Below are 23,474 nucleotides of genomic sequence, written 5' to 3' on the forward strand. Positions count from 1 at the left end.
TTTGATTATGATTTGCACATTTTCCACTGTATTCCTCTTTCTTATTAGACTTCTGCACAAGCCATGCGTGAGCGGAGCACTACAGTTTATTTAGCCTGAGCTTACAGTGTGTATTTATGCAAATGGAGACAAGCTGTTAAACTCACTGTGCTAAAATATCAGTTTCATCTAACAGGGCAAAGATGCAGTGGAGTCTGTTTCTGCTCATTCTGATGGGTAAGTGGATCATTGTAAAATGTAAATGTAAAACAGACAAAACAGACACTGTTACTGACCCTTCCCACCCTCACCCACACAAAGAAAACACACACACACACACACACACACACACACACACACACACACACACACACACACACACACACACACACACAAGTAAATGAGCTCAGTCCCATTAAATTAAAAGGATGGTGTAAGTAGTGGGTGTGAGCTGGGATTTTGTTTTATTTATGAAATGCTTGAAATTATTCAGCTCCAACAATGCAGTATTTTCTCTGGTTTTAGGTTCCTTCTTAACATGTCAACTATATGAGTACCACTTTATTGAAGAGAAAAAGACCTGGTATGATGCCCGGAAGTACTGCAGAGAGAAGTATACAGACCTGGCCACAGTGTATAACATGGTAGATGTGAGGAGACTCCTTAACTCTACAAAGGATCAAGAGGAAGCCTGGATTGGGCTGCACAACATGTCAGGCACAGGAACTGCCATGTGGCACTGGTCTCTGCCAGGGGTGGAGTACAATGCAACTGAGGCAAAATGGTGTCATGAAGAGTCACGTTTTATAAATTATGAGAGCTGTGGGTATATGACGTCGAATTGCGACCTCAAATGGAAGGTTTGCTCTCGTACTTGGATAAAAATGAAATTTATCTGCTATGATGGTGAGAATACTTTTGAGCCTATTTTGTACATTTTGGTTTTCTAACAGTTGCGCTATATATGGATGTGTCTGTTTGGATGAAAATGATTTAAAACTACATCTACCTGAGCTTGTGTGTCTAAAAAATCATTCCAAAGCCACATGTATGTGACTTTTTTGGTCGAGAATGTAAGATTAATTAGTAAGTTTGCTGAGATACTGCCACTTGCTTCATAAACTTTGGACAAAGGTATTCTAATGTAATGGAAAACAAAGATATCACAAACATAAAATGTACATAACACAAAATATTACCTGAGCAAACTGCTTAAATTATTTTAAGTGACCCTCTCTTGCTGTGTAGAACCGTGTTCTAATCAATTTCACTTGTGATTGAAAGAATAATGGGATCAAAATAACCACTCTAATGTTTGTACAATAAATACAAAGCAGCCAGTTAGCTCAGCTTTACTTAGCTTAGCAAGACTGGAAACAGTGAGAAACAGCTATTCTGGCTCTGTCCAAAGGTAACAAAATCCACCTACCAGCACATCTAAAGCTCAATAATTAACATGTTATGTCTCACTTGTTTAATTTGTACAAAACTGAAGTGTAAAAACAATCATTTGTTCTTTCATGAAGGGTTATGTGCTCAAGAAGTAGCCTGGCCCATAACGTCCCCACAAAAAAGCATGGATTAAACAAACAAGATATAAAATGTTAATTAGTGAGCTTTAGATGTGCTAGTAGGCAGATTTAGTTACTGTTTCCAGTCTTTTACTAAGCTAAGCTAACTAGCTGCTGACAGTAGCTTTACATTCACCAAACAAACATGAGAGTGATATCAGCAATAAAGCAAAGAAACGTGTTTCCCAAAATGTTTAACTATTCCTTTAAGTAATCCATCATTTTGTACCTCTCACACACTTTTCACTAATTTCTAGAAAATCTCTGAACTGAACTAATGAAGTAAATTGAATCCATTATTTTGCTTTACATTACTAAATAAATGTGTATTTCATAAAAAAGACTATTGAAAGAATTTTAGATGATGCAAGTTTTTCTGTTTGCTCCACAGAAAAGAAGCCACACAAAAAATTCAATTTGATTAAAGAAAAGAAGACGTGGCCAGAGGCTCAGAGCTACTGCAGAGAACATCACACGGACCTGGTCAGTGGACTCAACCAGTTAGAAGACGAAGAGCTAAAGGAAGAGATAAAAAACACTAATTCCAGAAAATATTGGATCGGCCTGTTCAGAGATAATTGGAGGTGGTCAGATGGGAGTCTGTCCTCTTTCAGACACTGGGATCACATTGGTAATCAGCAAACCATACGGAAATGTGCAATGACCATGTTGGATAAAACAGGCAGATGGAAGACTGATGACTGTTGTGAAAAAAAATCCTTCTTCTGCTATGACGGTGGGTTTTCATAGTTTGCTCCATGGGAACAGCACTGGAAACAGTCTGAAGGTCAAGCTGGATTAATTGATTTATTAATTCATTTTACATCTAGATTCTGTAGCCTATGTATTCTTACCTCACAGCTACATGTACATGAACTAAGTCTGTTCTTTTGTTTTTTTTACAGTGATTAGTTTCTTAAATTGTGCAGCTTTCAGTTTGTCAAGTCTTGTTTACATCAGAGACCTTGTGTTTATCAGAGATGCCACAAGCTCTAAAATAATTTTCATACTTTTCATACATTTTTTTTTTTTTTGGATGAAAAAGGTCAAATTTAAAGATATTTAACTTTGACATCAAACATAATATCAGTGACTACAACCTACTTTTTTAATATTAGCTTTTGAAAATCCTTATTGGAGCCCAGAGTCCTCAACAATGAACCAAACAAAGCTACTAGTATGATCCTGTGTTTGTCTCAATTTCTTCCATGACAGATAAAGTGATCCTGATCAGAGAAAACAAGACCTGGGAGGAGGCCTTGTATTACTGCAGAGAGAACCACCGTGACCTGGTCTCCATCACTAACCTTCACCAGCAGAGATGGGTCAAAGAGAGAGCCAAGAAGGCTGACAGTCCCTACATCTGGCTGGGACTACGCTACACTTGCACTCTGGATTTCTGGTTCTGGGTCAGTGACGAGGTCGTCTCCTATAAGAACTGGGCCTCACCTGGACAGAAGGATGAGTGTGACATGTCTGGAGCCATGGACAGAGGAGGAAAACATAAGTGGTTCAGTCAGCATGATAATAAGAAGTATAATTTCATCTGTTCCAAGTTTTAAAACCTTTGATTTTCATTTACTCACTTTCTTTGGTTGTGTATTTTTCTTGAACAATTTTATATTATTACTGTTCCATTGCTTCATTCAGTTTTAGAGAAAGTACAACACTAAAGTCAATTACAAGTACTGCAGGATTACTAAACTTCATCTGTGCTCTTTAGTAAATAGTGAAATGAAATGTAAAATTACAAATTAGATGTTGCACTGCATGACTACTAAGAATGTTCACATTTCAGCAGCTGCCTGGACAATTATTATTAATATGAATATATATTTTTCTGTCTCTTTGTCCTGATTCAGGAACATCTGAACTCTCTTTGTCATGCTGGATGACATATCACTACATTGTTTATCCATGATGATTTTGTTACATTTTTCTTTTAAAGTGTGGGCTTTTTGTTCATCTTTTGAGGCTATATTTTCCATCCCATCAGGGTGGTAGTATGTATACAAGAGGAAATAGAAATAAATATACCAGTCCATACTGGTGTGCTATAGAAAATATCTCATATACTCACTCTGGAATATTTTATCTTCATTTTTAAAGTTTTGGTTAAGATCTGGTGATGGTGACGAAATGTAAAATCATATTTCTTTGAGTTTTATGTAAACAGATAATTGATTTATTTGATGCTCAATAAACTGTTAAACTACGTAGTGTTTTTTTCTTTTTTTATGTTCAACCAGTGATGCCTGATTTTAGAATGAAAATGCAGACCATAATGTACAGTGTGAAAGCACTTGTTAAAGAATACCATCACAATAGAACTTAGCAAAGAGTAACATTAATGACTGCAAAACAAAACAAAACAAAAACAACAACAACCCCAAATATGTCTGAACATAGGAAGGAAGTTTTTACACACAGTATCTCCTGTGTTAACATCATATGCCAACATAAGCCTATGTGATTATATGTACAGCATAAAAAAAGATTTAGTGTGTAGTCACCTTTTAACTGGCATATAACATTGACATCCAGATGAACTGACTCCTTTGAGCATAATTGTATCTAAAAACAGTGACACCTTTTCTTTCTGCTTAACAGTCAACATTTCAGTTTAGATCAACACAATAAACAGTTCAATTTGTAAAATCTAAATGAAATGTCTGCAAGAGAGGGTCACTGAAAATAATTCATGTTGAAACAGGTAGTTCAGGTAGTATTTTGTGTAATGTACATTTTATCTGCTTGTGATATCTTTGTTTTCCATTACATTAGAATACCTCTGTCCACAAGGACAAGGACTTACTCTTTTTAACATTGGACACATTCCCGGCAGTGACAAAGATCAGACGCCTCCACATTTTCATATTCAAAAGCAAAAAACATCAATGTAGCAACCAGAGAATATGTACAGGATTAATACTGTTGTACAACAGTCTCCACCAGCACAGAAGGGAGAGACATCAGAGCAGAGTGGATCTGAGGAGAGCAGGAATCAGAAAAAGTAAGTTAAGACTCTGTATCATGACAAATCTAAGTCTTCTTTGAGTTATTCTGAATTTTGTCTTTTCACGTGATTTGAACAACTTTTTTTTTTAAATCATGTGGTGTTCAGTATTTTACCTCAAGTAGACTCAAAGACCAAAACACCTGTTACTATGTCGCAGTCAAGTACAATCTCCCTTCAGTAAATATGTGAAGCTTACTGCATAATGTTAAGTTTTGGTTGACATGGTGCCAGAGGGGTATTTTGAATTAATTGTAATATAACTCAATGTATTAATTGAATTTTTATTTTAAATGATGTCTTATGAAACTCAAAGTAATAAAAAATGATATAGATCATTAAATGTGCCAATTATAATAATTCAATTTTCTTATTTTATCTTTAAGGTGGGAACTGAATTTTAAAAGGGAATTGTAAAATTTAATTTCAAAATGTTTATAAATTTAACTTTTTGGTTCCTCAGATCATCAAGCAACACTGCTCTTTTTCTCAAGATTTTGGTAGTTAATTAGTTAGTGTGTGTGTGTGTGGGGGGGAATGTACGTTTATGTAATGTCCCCCAATATTGATCATTTTATGTGTGTTCATTGTATGGGTGGCTGAAAGGTTATTTTATTTATATGGAGTATTTTCTTATATATGTGTTTTCTATCTCATCTGTTTATTGTTTTCTGTCTTTTACTGTAAAGCATGTTGAGCTTACCTGTGTGTGAAATGTGCTTTATAAATACAATTGATTTGACTTGACTTTTCATCATTCCATTTACCAAAGTGCCTGCCGATCATATTCTGTCTCACAATTCATTCATCTCCTGCTTTAACATTTACAGTTTCTATTTAAAGATGTTGAAGCAATGTGCCACCTAAACATTACATAGCTTAACCCACAGAACAACAGCTGCAGCATCCTCACCATTACCACTACCGTCATCCTATTCATTACTAACATCTTTTATATTATATCTATATTTGTACATCAAATCTTACACTTTGATGGGGTTTCTGAATGCGAAGCACTGTTGTATCTGGTTTGTTTATGATTTGCACATTTTCCACTGTATTCCTCTTTCTTATTAGACTTCTGCACAAGCCATGCGTGAGCGGAGCACTACAGTTTATTTAGCCTGAGCTTACAGTGTGTATTTATGCAAATGGAGACAAGCTGTTAAACTCACTGTGTTAAAATATCAGTTTCATCTAACAGGGCAAAGATGCAGTGGAGTCTGTTTCTGCTCATTCTGATGGGTAAGTGGATCATTGTAAAATGTAAATGTAAAACAGACAAAACAGACACTGTTACTGACCCTTCCCACCCTCACCCACACAAAGAAAACACACACACACACACACACACACACACACACACACACACACACATACACATACACACACAAGTAAATGAGCTCAATCCCATTAAATTAAAAGGATGGTGTAAGTAGTGGGTGTGAGCTGGGATTTTGTTTTATTTATGAAATGCTTGCTATTCTTCAGCTCCAACAATGCAGTATTTTCTCTGGTTTTAGGTTCCTTTTTAACTTGTCAACTATATGAGTACCACTTTATTGAAAAGCAAAAGACCTGGGATGACGCCCAGAAGTACTGCAAAGAGAAATATACAGATCTGGCCACAGTGTATGACATGACAGATGTGAGGAGACTCCTTAACTCTAGAAAGGATCAACAGGAAGCCTGGATTGGACTGTACAACCTGCCGGGCACAGAAAACACCAAGAGGCACCGGTCTCTGCCACGGCTGGATTATGATGCAACTAAGACAAAATTGCTTCGTGGACAACTAAGGGTTGAGAAATGTTTTCTGATACTTGTCAAGTTTATTCAGTTATACTGGAGTCCTACCCCTTGTACTGAGAAACATGGATTTATCTGCTATGATGGTGAGAATAGTTTTGAGCCTATTTTGTACATTTTGGTTTTCTAACAATTTTGGGTGAAAATGATTTAAAACTACATAACTACCTGACTTTGTGTGTTTCAAAAATCATTCCAAAGCCACATGTATGTGACTTTTTTTTTTTTTTTGTCAAGAACGTAAGATTAATTGGTAAGTTTGGTGAGATACTTCCACTTTTTTAACTGTATTCTAATCAATTTTATTTGTGATTGAAAGAACCACTTTCATGTTTGTACAATATATACAAAGCAGCCAGCTATCTCAGCTTAGCTTAGCAAGACTGGAAACAGTGAGAAACAGCTATTCTGGCTCTGTCCAAAGGTAATAAAATCCACCTACCAGCACATCTAAAGCTCACTAATTAAAACGTTATATCTCATTTGGATTAAACAAACAAGATATAAAATGTTATTTGGCGAGGTTTAGGTGTGCTAGTAGGCAGATTTTGTTACTGTTTCCAGTCTTTTGCTAAACTAAGCTAACTAGCTGCTGACAGTAGCTTTACATTCACCAAACAAACATGAGAGTGATATCAGACATAAAGCAAAGAAACATGTGTCTCAAAATGTTTATCTGTTCCTTTAAGTAATTTATCATTCTGTACCTCACACACTTCTAGAAAATCTCTGAACTGCACTAATCAAGTAAATTGAATCCATTACTTTGCTTTACATTACTGAATAAATGTGCATTTCATAAAAAAGACAGAATATTAGATGATGCAAGTTTTTCTGTTTACTCCACAGGAAAGAAGACAAACAAAAAATTCCATTTGATTGAAGAAAAGAAGACGTGGCAAAAGGCTCAGAGCTACTGCAGAGAAAAATCACACGGACCTTGTCAGTGGACTCAACCAGTTAAAAGAGCTAATAAGAGAGATACAAAAAGATCCTTTCCGTAGGTATTGGGTCGGAGATACGTGGATGTGGTCAGATCAGAGTCCTTTCTCCTTCAGACACTGGGATCACAGCTGGGCTGACATTTTGAGACCTAACCCAGACAAAAAGAAATGTGCAATGACCACGTTGGATGAAACAGGCAGATGGAAGACTGATGACTGTGGTGAAAAAAAATCCTTTTTCTGCTATGACGGTGAGTTTTCATAGTTTGCTCCTTGGGAACAGCACTGGAAACAGTCTGAAGATCAATCTGGATTCATTGATTTATTAATTCATTTTACATCTAGATTCTGTAGCCTATGTATTCTTACCTCACAGCAACATGTACATAAACTAAATCTGTTTTGTTTTTGTTCTTTTTTTTTAATTTTTTTTACAATGATTGGTTTCTTAAATTGCACAGCTTTCATTTTATTAAGTCTTGTTTATGTTGGGTCGTGGCTACAAGTTTGGCTATCAGCAATAATTATTATCAAAGATAATTGTTAATTATTAAAATCAATAAAATTATTAATCAGAATTAATAATAATAATAAAATAATAAAAGATAGCCAATTCAGTCTCAAAGTGTACTGATCTATGAATTTGGGACGTTGATAAATAATTAATTTAATAACTGTAAACAAAATCACCATATCAGTAGTAAGTTATGGTTGAAGGATTTGGAGTTCTTTACAGAGCAAAACTCATTCTTGTGCAACATTAAAACAGACAACAGGTATATCCAAAAGCATTTATTTAACAAAGGGTAAAAGCAACACACAATACTAATCTAGCTAAGTGTACCTATATACAAGTGTGAGTGTGTATGTGTGTATTTGTGTGTGTGTGTGTGTGTGTGTGTAGGGAAGACAATAGCAAGATGGCTGCAGTCACCTGGTGACTGAGCACCATGGATGTATAAAGAGAACTGGATACAGCGTCGGAGGCGTGGCCCCGTTCATTCTTATGAAAGTTGCTCAGTGGCGCATGAAGCCAAAAAAAAATCGACTTCCCGGTATAAAAGTACCCGGATCTTCCGCATTGTGCGGCCCATAGAGCATGCGCACTAGTGACTTTCGCTGGCTACTTCTGGTTTAGCCCTCCGGCTAACTTGAATGGGGATAAAACAATTAAATCATTCGGCTCTTCAAAGCTTTTGAAATGTGATCGGACCGAACGGATTTAATTCTGATGGTGAGACAACTCATTTCACGGGGGTTGTGACGCTCAGAAAAATGTATTTGCTGATTTACAGACGTCTCTTTCACAATGTAAATCTATGGGAAAAAGTCTTTTTCGGCCAGTGTGCATCACGTGACGTTGTAATTACACGGTTTGGCCGCTATGTCAAATTGGCTTCAAAGCCTGGCACTCTTCCTGTATCCAGTTCTCTTTATACATCTATGCTGAGTACATGGCAGGCTGACAATTTGGCTGATAAAGGGAACTACAGAGATAGACCATGTGGTGTCTTGAACCACATGTGCTGCCTGAACCAAAGTTTGCCAAACTAAGTTTTAACCTCTTAACTGTGTGGTTCTCTATTCAAGGCCAATTGGTGTATGCTAAAGGTGCCAAGTTAAAATGAGGTTAGTTGCATGCAAGGCCTAGTTACTGGATGTAACATGTGTTAAGCATGCTAACATTAACCTAGCGGTGTGGCTATGCGGTAACCTGACTATAAGCAACAAGGACATCACAACAACAGTTCAATGTATAACCTTAAGCAAATCAATGCACGTACAGCACATTTTTTGAGTTAAACATTCTTGCTTAGCCGTACTATGCTTCGCTGTGTTGCTAGGCTATTCCCAGTTGTTACCAGTCCATGAAGGAAGAGATGCTTTGTGGCGTTCTGCTTTGTAGCCAGTGAATCTGTGGGTGAGTCAGGCTGAGAAGGCTTTGGCTCTGAAGCTGAAAGATGCAGGCGTTGCTGGGCAGACAGCACTCCAGTCGTGCAGAGGGCCCAGGTCACTCCTTTGTGTAGAGTTAGCGGCAAGCTAACTCCATTTCGCAGCCCCTGTACTTGTTAAACTGGCCAGCAGACTTGTGTGTTAGCTGCTGGCACAAGGAAACTTAGTTTCTGAGTCTGAGGCTCTTGTGTCTTCTGCTGTAAAGAAGACTGTGTGTGTCTGCTGTGAGCAGGCCACACAAGAGAGCAGAGAGCTGCTCCAGCAGCTGCTGGAGGTGTGAAAGAGCAAGCAGCTGCTCCTGCAGCTGAAGGAGAAAGAGAGCAAGGAGCTGCTCCTGCTGCAGCTCGGGGAGAAAAGAGAAAGATAAGAGGGGAATCTCTAGTTCTGATAACCTGGATCTATGGATGGAGCTTCACACTTTGGGTGCGAACCCCCAGGGCTCAGGTTTCTTGGAGTCTTGAAACATGTGGTAAACTGTGGTCCACATGGAGTCCCAACATTTACATCAGTGACCTTGTGTTTATCAGAGATGCTGCTAGCTCTAAAATAATTCACATACAATCATTTTTTTTAGGATTAAAATAGTCAAAATTAAAGATATTTAACTTTGAAACCAAACATAATATCAGTGACTACAACCTACTTTTTTAAAATTAGCTTTTGAAAATCCTTATTGGAGCCCAGAGTCCTCAACAATGAACCAAACAAAACTACTAGTATGATCCTGTGTTTGTCTCAATTTCTTCCATGACAGATGAAGTGATCCTGATCAGAGAAAATAAGACCTGGGAGGAGGCCTTGTATTACTGCAGAGAGAAATACCGTGACCTGGTCTCCATCACTAACCTTCACCAGCAGAGATGGGTCGAAGAGAGAGCCAAGATCGCTGACAGTCCCTTCGTCTGGCTGGGACTACGCTACACCTGCACTCTGGATTTCTGGTTCTGGGTCAGTGATGAGGTCGTCTCCTATAAGAACTGGGACTCAGATGGACAGAAGGACGAGTGTGACATGTCTGGAGCCATGAAGAGAGAAGGACATAAGTGGTTCAGTCGGCATGATAATGAGAAGTATAATTTCATCTGTGCTCTTTAGTAAATAGTGAAATGAAATGTAAAATTACAAATTAGATGTTGCACTGCATGACTACTAAGAATGTTCACATTTCAGTAGCTGCCTGGACAATTATTAATATGAATATATATTTTTCTGTCTCCTTGCCCTGATTCAGGAACATCTGAACTCTCTTTGTCATGCTGGATGACATATAACTACATTGTTTATCCATTAGGATTTGGTTACATTTTTCTTTTAAAGTGTGGGCTTTTTATTCATCTTTTGAGGCTATATTTTCCATCCCATCAGAATGGTAGTATGTATACAAGAGGAAATAGAAATAAATATACCAATCCATACTGGTGTGCTGTAGTAAATATCTCATATACTCACTCTGGAATATTTTATCTTAATTTTTAAAGTTTTGGTTAAGATCTGGTGACGGTGACAAAATGTAAAATCATATTTCTTTGAGTTTTATGTAAACAGATACTTGATTTATTTGATGCTCAATAAACTGTTAAACTACATAGTGTTTTTTTCTTTTTTATGTTCAACCAGTGATGCCTGATTTTAGAATGAAAATGCAGACCATAATGTACAGTGTGAAAGCACTTGTTAAAGAAAACCATCACAATAGAACTTAGCAAAGAGTAACAATAATGACTGCAAAACAAAAAAAAAACAATCCCAAATCTGAAACTGATTTACACATAATTCAGTTGTTTTCAAATCTTTCTGGGTGTCATTCTTAAATGACAGTCGATTAAGAGAAGTGGTGGAAGACCTACACAGATCCTTTATTTAAGTAAAAGCACCAGTACCAAATAAAAACACTCCATTAGCAGTAAAAGTTCTTCATTAGTAAAGGTATGAACAAAATGTACTTAAATTATCAAAAGTAAAAGTTTGTTCAAAATAATGGCTCTGGCGGTGACTGATACAATATATTATTATAGATTGTTTTTACTAATGCATCAGTGTTAATGCAGGTGGTAGCACCACCTAGTGGAAAAGTCATGCCGCACCACTGGTCACAACTCAGTCAAATATGTCCGAGGGGGGGCACATAGTAAATTGGAAAATTTCTAAAGATACCAAAGCATAAAACTGAACTAAATAGCTAAATAACGGAGCTGCTGTAAACAACTTCATGCTATCAGCTGCTAATTGAAGCCAGACTAGTGTATCCCAATTGTCTTTTGCCTACTACTTCAACAGCAGAACTTCACTGGACTCTTGTTTCTTAACTTTGACATTCGCATAAAGCGAGTCAGCAACAGTCGACTACTGTACGTTAACCTAATTTGTATAGCAGCAGTCATTTCAACCTGGATTTTTTGACATCAGTATTAGCCTTTTTGGAGGGATTGCACTACACCTGCACTCTGGATTTCTGGTTCTGGGTCAGTGAAAAGTTAGTGTGCTATGAGAACTGGGCCTCAGAGGGAGAGGTGTGACATGTCTGGAGCCATGGAGAGAGGACGGCATCAGTGGTTCAAAAATATGATAATGAGAAGTTTAATTTCATCAAGTTGTTGTAATCCCAGTTGTAAAACCCACTCTTCACTGGTGACAGACTTTATATTCACCTACCCAGCTTGCTGTTTAGTGGTGTGTTTTTCTCGAATGAGAAAAGCTTGCAGCACTGTATGTGTGTTCTCTGGCATAGTCAATGGTATTCAGGGAAATGTATGAATCAGAATATGAGGAGGAGACAAACAAAATTACTATGAGATTTGCTAACTGCAGATTGTAGGGTCAGGAAAAGGTCACCTGGAAAACTTAGTGTTCTGTCTCGTTTTGTCTTGTTTTGATTCAGCAACATCTGAATGAGCCTCTGTTATTCCCTGAGGTTGATGCTATATTTTTCCTTTCATTTGATGTTATATTTTGCATCCTATATAACGTTAAATACGTACTTATCTCTCCAATCTCTGTGGTATATAGTATATTAATATATACAGGCGAAAAACTGGTACAGGCCTGAATGCTCGACCCCTACAGTGAGGGGATCTGGTGGCTCTGTTATGCTGTGGGAAGCATTTTGCTGGCATAGTTTGGGTCCACTTGTCCCCTTAGAGGGAAGGGTCACTGCAAATCAATACAAAGTTGTTCTGAGTGATCACCTTTATCCTATGATGAAACATTTCTATCCTGATGGGAGTGGTCTCTTTCAGGATGACAAGGCCCCAATTCACAGGGCACGAGAGGTCACTGAATGGTTTGATGAGTATGAAAATTATGTAAATCATATGCTATGGCCTTCACAGTCACCAGATCTCAACCCAACTGAACACATATGGGAGATTTTGTGTTAGACAGCGCTCTCCACCACCATCATCAAAACACCAAATGAGAGAATATCTTTTTTAAAAAAAATGGTATTCATCCCTCCAGAAGAGTTCAGAGACTGTAGAATCAATGCCAAGGCTGAAGAACACCATTTTTGAAAAAAGATATTCCCAGATATTGAGCAGAAAAGGCAGTTTTTACACACAGTATCTGTATTGTTGGAGAAATCTCCTGTGTTAACATCATATGCCAACATAACATGTGATTATGCTTACAGCATAAAATAAATAAAATGATTTGGCATGTAGTCACCCTTTAACTGATATTTAACATTGACATCCAGGTTAACTGACTCCTTTGAGCATAATTGTATCTTATGTTGAAATTCTCACACTAAAGAAACTGAGACGGTTGCAGTGCAAGAGAAAATTCTAAATTAAAAAAAACCTGTGTTGGTTGAAACTGGATCTTTACAGATTACAGGGGCACAGTGCTGTAGGTAACTCTCCTCTTTAGTAGCCAGTAACTAAAGAACAGTGATACCTTTTCTTTCTGCTTGTTAACAGTCAACAACCTCAAGTGAGACCAACACAATAAATAGTTCAATTTGTGAGTGAAATGTCTGCAAGAGAGGGTCACTGAAAATAATTCATGTTTTAAACAGTTTGTTCAGGTAGTGTTTTGTGTAATGTACATTTTATCTGCTCTGTCCACAAGGACAAGGACTTACTCTTGTTAACAATGGACAATTCCTGGAAGTAATTAAGATGTGACATTTCCATATTCAAAAGCAGACATCAATGTAGCAACCAGAGAATATGTACAGGATTAACATTATCGTACAACAGTCTCCACCAGCACAGAAGGGAGAGACATCAGAGCAGAGTGAATCTGAGGAGAGCAGGAATCAGAAAAAGTAAGTTAAGACTCTGTATCATGTCAAATCTAAGTCTTCTTTTAGGTATTCTGAATTTTGTCTTTTCAAGTGATTTGAACAACTTTTTTTAAATTATGTAGTGTTCAGTATTTTACCTCAGGTAGACTCAAAGACAAAAACACCTGTTACTATATTGCAATCAAGTACAATCTCCCTTCAGTAAATATGTGAAGCTTACTGCGTAATGTTAAGTTTTGGTTGACACGGTGCCAGAGGGGTATTTTGAATTAAATGTAATATAATTTAATGTATTAACTGAATTTTCACTTTCAAACATGTCTTATGAAACTCAAAGTAATAAGAACTAACATAGATCACTAAATGTGCCAATTATAATAAATATATTTTCTTAAATAGGTAATCGAATTTTAAAAGGGAATTGTAAAATTTAAATTTAAAAGGTTTATACATTTAACTTTTTCGTTCCTCAGATCATCAAGCATGTGTCTCTTAAATGTACCGACAGTTAAATCAGGTGAAGGTGCATTAAGTCACTATGATGCTGTTCTCTGAAACAAACCTGATGCCTAATGACCTGATATCTGCTACAACTGTATCTTCTTTTGAAAGCAGTCTCGACACATTGCTTTTTGTGTGTGTGTGTGTGTGTGTGTGTGTGTGTGTGTGTGTGTGTGTCTTTGTGCACGTATGCTGTCGTCCATGAGTGAGTGCTGTTGTAGGAATAGGACAAAGCTTGTAAAAAGCTGTACTTTATATGTGTGTTCATTGTATGGATGGCTGAAAGGTTATTTTATTTATATGGAGTATTTTATTATATATGTGTTTTCTATCTCATCTGTTTATTGTTTTCTGTCTTTTACTGTAAAGTATATTGAGCTTACCTGTGTGTGAAATGTGCTTTATAAATACAATTGATTTGACTTGACTTTTCATCATTCCATTTACCAAAGTGCCTGCTGATCATATTCTGTCTCACAATTCATTTGTCTCCTGCTTTAACATTTACAGCTGGAGTATTCTCACCATTACCACTACCATCATCCTATTCATCACTAACATCCTTTATATTATATCTATATTTGTACATCAAATCTTACACTTTGATGGGTTTTGATGGGGTTTCTGAATGTGAACCACTGTTGTATCTGGTTTGATTATGATTTGCACATTTTCCACTGTATTCCTCTTTCTTATTAGACTTCTGCACAAGCCATGCGTGAGGGGAGAACTACAGTTTATTTAGCCTGAGCATACAGTGTGTATTTATGCAAATGGAGACAAGCTGTTAAACTCACTGTGCTAAAATATCAGTTTCATCTAACAGGGCAAAGATGCAGTGGAGTCTGTTTCTGCTCATTCTGATGGGTAAGTGGATCATTGTAAAATGTAAATGTAAAACAGACAAAACAGACATTGTTACTGACCCTTCTCATCCTCACACACACAAAGAAAACACACACATACACACATGCACACACACACAAAGGAGACCCACTAACATGAAGAGACACTGCAAAAAGAGGTTTTCAAAGTAAAGATGCATTTTTATAACAATTTTACAACCAATGCATACAACGTGTTGATGTAATCCAAATAATGTTCCTTTCTAAGACTATGTGTGATTTCATACTGTAGATACAACTCACTAGCTTGATTCATAAAATAGTTGGACTGCTCACTCTGCTTATCACATAAAATAACCAAGTAGGTGAGCTCAGTCTCATTAAATTAAAAGGATGGTGTAAGTAGTGGGTGTGAGCTGGGATTTTGTTTTATTTATGAAGTGCTTGAACTTCTTCAGCTCCAACAATGCAGTATTTTCTCTGTTTTTAGGTTCCTTCTTAACATGTCAACAATATGAGTACCACTTTATTGAAGAGCAAAAGACCTGGGATGATGCCCGGAAGTACTGCAGAGAGAACTATACAGACCTGGCCACAGTGTATAACTTGACAGACATGAGGAGACTCTGTAAGTCTAAAGAGAATCAACAGGAAGCCTGGATTGGACTGTACAACCCACTGGGCACAGGAAACATAGAGTGGTACCCGTCTTTTCCATGGATGGAGTACAATGAACCTGGTCCAATAGGGAGTTATGGACAACAAAATGATGAGAAATGTTTGCTGATAGATAAACCTTATCGTCACTTACACTGGAAATTAACCACTTGTACTAAGACACATGGATTTATCTGCTATGATGGTGAGAATAGTTGTGATCCTATTTTGTACATTTTGGTTTTCTAACAGTTGCACTATATATGGATTTATCTCTTTGGATGAAAATGATTTAAAACTAAATGACTACCTGAGCTTGTGTGTTTCAAAAATCATTCTAAAGCCACATCTATGTGACTTTTGTTTTGACAACAATGTAAGATTAATTAGTAAGTTTGGTGAGATACTTCCACTTGCTTCTTTAACTGTATTCTAATCAATTTCACTTGTGATTGAAAGAATAATGAGATCAAAAGAACCACTCTCATGTTTGTACAATAAATACAAAGCAGCCAGTTAGCTCAGCTTAGCTTAGCAAGACTGGAACCATTGAGAAACAGCTATTCTGGCTCTGTTCAAAGGTAACAAAATCCACCTACCAGCACCTCTAAAGCCCAATAATTAACATGTTATATCTCTTTTGTTTAATTCGTACAAAACTGACGTGTAAAAACAATATTTGTTCTTTTATGAGGGGTTATGTGCTGGACTGTTTCTTGACTGAGAGCAGTTGCCAGGTAACCAGCAGGGACTCCAGGAAGTCAATGCTCAAGAAATAGTCTGACCCATAACGTACCCGCAAAAAACCCTCAGTGTCACTCTAACACTGCGGCTCTTGTATGAATTAAACAAACAAGATATAACATGTTAATTGGTGAGGGTTAGATGTGCTAGTATGCAGATTTTGTTACTGTTTCCAGTCTTTTGCTAAACTAAGCTAACCAGGTGCTGACAGTAGCTTTACATTCACCGAACAAATATGAGAGTGATATCAGACATAAAGCAAAGAAACATGTTTCTCAAAATTTTTAACTATTCTCTTATGTAATCCACCATTTTGTATCTCTCACACACTTCTTCAAGATGTCTGAACTGAACTAAGTAAATTCAATCCATTCTTTTGCTTTACATCACCAAATAAATGTCTATTTCATAAAAATTGATCATCTAATATTAGATGATGCAAGTTTTTCTGTTTACTTCATAGGAAAGAATCCATCCAAAAAATTCCTTTTGTTTGAAGAAAAGAAGACGTGGCAAGAGGCTCAGAGCTACTGCAGAGAACATCACACAGACCTGGTCAGTAAACTCAACCAGCTACAAGACAAAGAGCTAATAAGAGAGATACAAAAATATCCTTCCAGTTGGTATTGGGTCAGAGATGCCTGGATGTGGTCAGATAGGAGTCCTTTCTCCTTCAGCTATTCTGACATTTTGAGACCTAAGCCAGTCGAAAAGAAATGTGCAGTGACCATGATGGATGAAACATGCAGATGGAAGACTGACAACTGTGATGAAGAAAAATCCTTTTTCTGCTATGACGGTGGGTTTTCATAGTTTGCTCCATGGGAAAAGCACTAAAAACAGTCTGAAGATCAATCTGGATTTATTGACTTATTCATTCATTTTACATCTAGATTCTGTAGCCTATGTATTCTTACCTGACAGCTACATGTACATAAACTAAATCTGTTTTGTTTTTGTTTTTTGTTTTTTTTACAATGATTGGTTTCTTAAATTGTACAGCTTTCATTTTATTAAGTCTTGTTTATGTTGGGTCGTGGCTACAAGTTTGACTATCAGCAATAATTAATGATTATCAAAGATAATTGTTAATTATTAAAATCAATAAAATTATTAATCAGAATTAATAATAATGGGGCACCACCCTGGACTCAGGGAAAAAGATTCAGTCTCAAAGTGTACTGATCTATGAATTTGGGACTTTGATAAATAATTAATTTAATAACTATAAACAAAATCACCATATCAGTAGTTAGTTATGGTTGAAGGATTTGGAGTTCTTTACAGAGCAAAACTCATTCTTGTGCAACATTAAAACAGACAACAGGTATATCCAAAAGCATTTATTTAACAAAGGGTAAAAGCAACACACAATACTAATCTAGCTAAGTATACCTATATACAAGTGTGAGTGTGTATGTGTGTGTGTGTGTGTGTGTGTGTGTGTGTGTGTGTGTGTGTGTAGGGGAGACAATAGCAAGATGGCTGCAGTCACCTGGTGACTGAGCACCATGGATGTATAAAGAGAACTGGATACAGCGTCGGAGGCGGGGCCCCGTTCATTCTTATGAAAGTTGCTCAGTGGCGCATGAAGCCAAAAAAAATCGACTTCCCGGTATAAAAGTACCCGGATCTTCCGCATTGTGCGGCCCATAGAGCATGCGCACTAGTGACTTTCGCTGGCTGAGTCGGCTACTTCCGGTTTAGCCCTCCGGCTAACTTGAATGGGGATAAAACAATTCAATCATTCGGCTCTTCAAAGCTTTTGAAATGTAATCGGACCGAATGGATTTAATTCTGATTGTGAGACAAGTCATTTCACGGGGGTTGTGACGCTCAGAAAAATTTATCCGCTGATTTACAGACGTCTCTTTCACAATGTAAATCTATGGGGAAAAGTCTTTTTGGGCCAGTGTGCATCACGTGACGTTGTAATTACACGGTTTGGCCGCTATGTCAAATTGGCTTCAAAGCCTGGCACTCTCCCTGTATCCAGTTCTCTTTATACATCTATGCTGAGTACATGGCATGCTGACAATTTGGCTGATAAAGGGAACTACAGAGATAGACCATGTGGTGTCTTGAACCACATGTGCTGCCTGAACCAAAGTTTGCCAAACTAAGTTTTAACCTCTTAACTGTGTGGTTCTCTATTCAAGGCCAATTGGTGTATGCTAAAGGTGCCAAGTTAAAATGAGGTTAGTTGCATGCAAGGCCTAGTTACTGGATGTAACATGTGTTAAGCATGCTAACATTAACCTAGCGGTGTGGCTATGTGGTAACCTGACTATAAGCAACAAGGACATCACAACAACAGTTCAATGTATAACCTTAACCAAATCAATGCACGTACAGTACATTGTTTGAGTTAAACATTCTTGCTTAGCCGTACTATGCTTCGCTGTGTTGGTAGGCTATGCCCAGTTGTTACCAGTCCATGAAGGAAGAGATGCTTTGTGGCGTTCTGCTTTGTAGCCAGTGAATCTGTGGGTGAGTCAGGCTGAGAAGGCTTTGGCTCTGAAGCTGAAAGATGCAGGCGTTGCTGGGGAGACAGCACTCCAGTCGTGCAGAGGGCCCAGGTCACTCCTTTGTGTAGAGTTAGCGGCAAGCTAACTCCATTTCGCGGCTCCTGTACTTGTTAAACTGGCCAGCAGACTTGTGTGTTAGCTGCTGGCACAAGGTAACTTAGTTTCTGAGTCTGAGGCTCTTGTGTCTTCTGCCGTAAAGAAGACTGTGTGTGTCTGCTGTGAGCAGGCCCCACAAGAGAGCAGAGAGCTGCTCCAGCAGCTGCTGGAGGTGTGAAAGAGCAAGCAGCTGCTCCTGCAGCTGAAGGAGAAAGAGAGCAAGGAGCTGCTCCTGCTGCAGCTCGGGGAGAAAAGAGAAAGATAAGAGGGGAATCTCTAGTTTTGATAACCTGGATCCATGGATGGAGCTTCACACTTTGGGTGCGAACCCCCTGGGCTCAGGTCTCTTGGAGTCTTGAAACATGTGGTAAACTGTGGTCCACATGTAGTCCCAACATTTACATCAGAGACCTTGTGTTTATCAGAGATGCTGCTAGCTCTAAAATAATTCACATACAATCATTTTTTTTAGGATTAAAATAGTCAAATTTAAAGATATTTAACTTTGACACCAAACATAATATCAGTGACTACAACCTACTTTTTTAAAATTAGCTTTTGAAAATCCTTATTGGAGCCCAGAGTCCTCAACAATGAACCAAACAAAGCTACTAGTATGATCCTGTGTTTGTCTCAATTTCTTCCATGACAGATGAAGTGATCCTGATCAGAGAAAACAAGACCTGGGAGGAGGCCTTGTATTACTGCAGAGAGAAATACCGTGACCTGATCTCCATCACTAACCTTCACCAGCAGAGATGGGTCGAAGAGAGAGCCAAGAAGGCTGATAGTCTCTACATCTGGCTGGGACTACGCTACACCTGCACTCTGGTTTTCTGGTTCTGGGTCAGTGATGAGGTCGTCTCCCATGAGAACTGGGACTCAGATGGACAGATCAATGAGTGTGACATGTCTGGAGCCATAAAGAGAGGAGAACATAAGTGGTTCAGTCGGCATGATAATGAGAAGTTTAATTTCATCTGTACTCTTTAGTAAATTGTGAAATGAAATGTAAAATTACAAATTAGATGTAGCACTGAAAGACTACTAAGAATGTTCACATTTCAGTAGCTGCCTGGACAATTATTATTAATATGAATATATATTTTTCTGTCTCCTTGTCCTGATTCAGGAACATCTGAACTCTCTTTGTCATGCTGGATGACATATCACTACTTTGTTTATCCATGAGAATTTTGTTACATTTTTCTTTTAAAGTGTGGGCTTTTTATTCATTTTTTGAGGCTATATTTTCCATCCCATCGGGGTGGTAGTATGTATACAAGACGAAATAGAAATAAAAATACCAATCAATACTGGTGTGCTGTAGTAAATCTCTCATATACTCACTCTGGAATATTTTATCTTCATTTTTAAAGTTTTGGTTAAGATCTGGTGACGGTGACAAAATGTAAAATCATATTTCTTTGAGTTTTATGTAAACAGATACTTGATTTATTTGATGCTCAATAAACTGTTAAACTACGTAGTGTTTTTTCTTTTTTATGTTCAACCAGTGATGCCTGATTTTAGAATGAAAATGCAGACCATAATGTACAGTGTGAAAGCACTTGTTAAAGAAAACCATCACAATAGAACTTAGCAAAGAGTAACATTAATGACTGCAAACAAAAAAAAACAATCCCAAATCTGAAACTGATTTACATATAATTCAGTTGTTTTTAAATCTTTCTGGGTGTCATTCTTAAATGACAGTCGATTAAGAGAAGTGGTGGAAGACCTACTCAGATCCTTTATTTAAGTAAAAGCACAAGTACCAAATAAAAACACTCCATTAGCAGTAAAAGTTCTTCATTAGTAAAGGTATGAACAAAATGTACTTAAATTATCAAAAGTAAAAGTTTGTTCAACAGAATAATGGCTCTGGCTGTTACTGATACAATATATTATTATAGATTGTTTTTACTGATGCACCAGTGTTTATGCAGCATTTTATTGTTGTAACTAGTTGAACTATTTTTTATGTCAATGTGTATGTTTTAGTTCAATGGCTCCAGGTAGTGAGATGAATAACTAGCATAAGAAATAAGAATGACAAAGTTCTGCTATGTCTGTTCAACTGTTTGGACTTTCTACTAATTGTTACTGTTTCTGTGAAATATTGGAAAATTACACCTCTATTGGCCTCAAACAATTATTTAAATTTCTGAAGTTTAGAACAGCTAACTACACCTGAAATGTGTCAAGGGCCCCAACAAGATGCTGTTTTTTAAGCCATAAAGGTTAGAAACAACCTGTTTAATCTGTAACAATGTATTGTGTTTTATAAGCTTATCATACAGCATGTTTTTTTATGTGAAAGTTTTATATGCAAAGTAGCCTAACAGCTGTCACATAAATGTGGTGGTTAAAAGTACAATATTTCCCTCTGCAGTGTAGTGAAGTACAAGTAGGCTATGGGAATGCTCAAGGAAGCAGGAAGTCATGTTGTTGTTGTTGTTGTTGTTGTTGTCCTTTTAGTTACTGTAAGTTAGGTTTGTTTTTGTTGGTGACACCTTGGGGTATTTATTAAATTTGATAGAGGGCGCACCCAGGCTGGTATTGGCACAACATCAGCAACAACCATCAGCAGCTGCCAGCAGCGCTTCACTCTAACATGTTCAGACTTGTATTTGTTTATTAAATCTGTCAAGGGTTTACACAATGGATGATCCTTACAAGTATCCTGGGTTAGGGTTAGTCTATGTAATGTCCCCCAGATGGCCATTTTATGTGTGTTCATTGTATGGGTAGCTGAAAGGTTATTTTATTTATTTGGAGTATTTCATATATGTGTTTTCTATCTCATATGTTTATTGTTTTCTGTCTTTTACTGTAAAGCATATTGAGCTCACCTGTGTATCAAATGTGCTTTAGAAATACAATTGATTTGACTTGAATTTTCATCATTCCATTTACCAAAGTGTCTGTGTGACAAAGTGGGTGATTTGTCCCTGTTTTTACCATCAATGCCATATAGCTTATTTATTTAACCATGCTTGTTAATTGTTTGTTTAGCCATAGGCCCAGCATTACTCTGCAACTTGCAGACACACACTATCCCGGGTATGTTTGTGATTTGCATTATGTTTGGAAACACTTCACATACCAGCAACATTTTTGGTTAAAGTAAAACACAGACAAGTATTGTTAAGTTTAGTTATTGTTTATTGGTTAAGTTCTGCATTCCATAAGTTAATCATTTTCTTTGTTACTTACCATACCCACCATGTGCTCTACAAACAAAAGGAGGAGGCACTCAACTATTTCCTGTATTTACACACTGGGTGACATCATCAGTGATGTTATTGGGTTAGACCAAGTATGGGGGATTTATGTTACTTAGTTAAATAATTGGTTTAGTATCGGTATGATTTGTACTTGTTTTGGCTCAAGTTGAGGTTTAATGCTGTGGATGTGTTTTGTGCAAACAATGTTGACTGATACAAGTAACATTGTTATATGCCAGGTGGCATAAGGGAAAGGACATCCCTGCAATATATTTGGTTCTGTCTGGTAGATTGGAGGGCCTATTTAAGGGGAGAGATGTAGGTTTAGGGGGAGCAGAAATTGGAGGATGACAGTGCCTTAGTGCCTTAGTTTGCTTTATCCTGAGTTAAGCTAGTTAACTTTGATTTTGCTTGTGTTCATTTCATTTTTTGAGACACTTTTTGTTTTTGGGGTTTTTTTTTTTGGTACACTGGACTGAATAAATCAGTTTTTACTCATTCAACAAGAGTTTGAGTCTGCCTCCTACCACCTTCCTAGCCACTATGATCAGGCTTCCTCACAGTCTGCCTATCATATTCCATCTTCGTCTCCTGCTTTAACATTTACAGTTTCCATTTAAAGATGCTTAAACAATGTGCCACTTAAACATTACAGTAACTTAACCCACAGAACAACAGCTGGAACATCCTCACCATTACCACTACCATCATCCTATTCATTACTAACATCCTTTATATTATATCTATATATGTAAATCAAATCATACACTTTGATGGGCTTTGCTGGGGTTTCTGAATGAGAAGCACTGTTGTATCTGGTTTCATTATACAGCATTTCAATAGTTACACTGCTGTATAAGATGCACTCCTATATAAGATGTCTCCTACCTCACTGTAAAGTCCATTCTCAGTGTTTGTGCACTGCAAGTTGAATACTGGACCACCAAAGTAGTTGTGATGTCACAAAATCCTGCTCATAGGCCCACCCCTTAAAGTCAGCACAGAGAAATTTTCCACTTTTAAGCAGATGAATGTGAAAACAGCCTCCTAGTGACAAACTCTGCACATACATCATTATGCACAATGAAGCTCAAACATCCAACTGTAGGAACAGGAAGAAAAACACATTTTTGAGTGAACAGCGACTTTAAGTTATTTGGAAGTCTCCAACACCACCAGTGTCTTCATATAACACAGCTAGACTCTAAAATGTGATTGGTGTCGATCCTGTTCTCCTCTAGTGTTGTCTTGGTCTTTTCCAAAGGTAATAAAGGTAAAACGTGTACAGATCTCTCTATCAGTATTAGAAGTTAAAGATAACACACTCCTGATGTCCACAGGGATGCAAACTGTAC

General features: G+C 37.3%; 3 protein-coding genes and 1 long non-coding RNA gene across 4 annotated transcripts; 3 read left to right on the plus strand and 1 right to left on the minus strand.

The window, feature by feature from the left end:
- Window positions 1-1,948: 1,948 nt before the first annotated feature.
- Window positions 1,949-3,112, plus strand: LOC137175181 (snaclec 5-like). Its single transcript, XM_067580887.1, has 2 exons — window positions 1,949-2,286; window positions 2,766-3,112. The coding sequence occupies exons 1-2, from the start codon at window positions 2,211-2,213 to the stop codon at window positions 3,110-3,112; spliced, it is 423 nt and encodes a 140-aa protein (XP_067436988.1). The 5' UTR covers window positions 1,949-2,210.
- A 4,289-nt stretch (window positions 3,113-7,401) lies between these two features.
- On the plus strand, window positions 7,402-10,981 carry LOC137174091 (snaclec 7-like). The gene is made up of 2 exons (XM_067579142.1): window positions 7,402-7,570; window positions 10,027-10,981. The coding sequence occupies exons 1-2, from the start codon at window positions 7,402-7,404 to the stop codon at window positions 10,365-10,367; spliced, it is 510 nt and encodes a 169-aa protein (XP_067435243.1). The 3' UTR covers window positions 10,368-10,981.
- Window positions 10,982-13,333: 2,352 nt separating this feature from the next.
- LOC137174088 (macrophage mannose receptor 1-like) lies at window positions 13,334-20,169 on the plus strand. The gene is made up of 5 exons (XM_067579138.1): window positions 13,334-13,539; window positions 14,846-14,886; window positions 15,355-15,726; window positions 16,729-17,064; window positions 19,542-20,169. Exons 1-5 carry the CDS (start codon window positions 13,442-13,444, stop codon window positions 19,880-19,882), a joined length of 1,188 nt encoding a protein of 395 aa, XP_067435239.1. The 5' UTR covers window positions 13,334-13,441; the 3' UTR covers window positions 19,883-20,169.
- LOC137174095 (uncharacterized) lies at window positions 13,479-14,898 on the minus strand. Its single transcript, XR_010925274.1, has 2 exons — window positions 14,817-14,898; window positions 13,479-13,514 (listed from the first exon to the last, which is right to left on the minus strand). It is a non-coding gene; the product is annotated as an uncharacterized lncRNA (long non-coding RNA).
- Window positions 20,170-23,474: the final 3,305 nt, after the last annotated feature.

This window comes from Thunnus thynnus, chromosome 22, assembly GCF_963924715.1.
Source record: "Thunnus thynnus chromosome 22, fThuThy2.1, whole genome shotgun sequence".
NCBI lineage: Eukaryota > Metazoa > Chordata > Actinopteri > Scombriformes > Scombridae > Thunnus > Thunnus thynnus.

Bases quoted from the DNA above. Each gene is read 5' to 3' on its own strand.
- LOC137174091 (XM_067579142.1), top strand. From the start codon at position 7,402: ATGTGGTCAGATCAGAGTCCTTTCTCCTTCAGACACTGGGATCACAGC. The intron at 7,571-10,026 runs GTGAGTTTTCAT...CTTCCATGACAG, and splicing joins ATCCTTTTTCTGCTATGACG to ATGAAGTGATCCTGATCAGA.
- LOC137175181 (XM_067580887.1), top strand. From the start codon at position 2,211: ATGACCATGTTGGATAAAACAGGCAGATGGAAGACTGATGACTGTTGT. The intron at 2,287-2,765 runs GTGGGTTTTCAT...CTTCCATGACAG, and splicing joins ATCCTTCTTCTGCTATGACG to ATAAAGTGATCCTGATCAGA.
- LOC137174088 (XM_067579138.1), top strand. From the start codon at position 13,442: ATGTACAGGATTAACATTATCGTACAACAGTCTCCACCAGCACAGAAG. The intron at 14,887-15,354 runs GTAAGTGGATCA...CTCTGTTTTTAG, and splicing joins GTTTCTGCTCATTCTGATGG to GTTCCTTCTTAACATGTCAA. The intron at 17,065-19,541 runs GTGGGTTTTCAT...CTTCCATGACAG, and splicing joins ATCCTTTTTCTGCTATGACG to ATGAAGTGATCCTGATCAGA.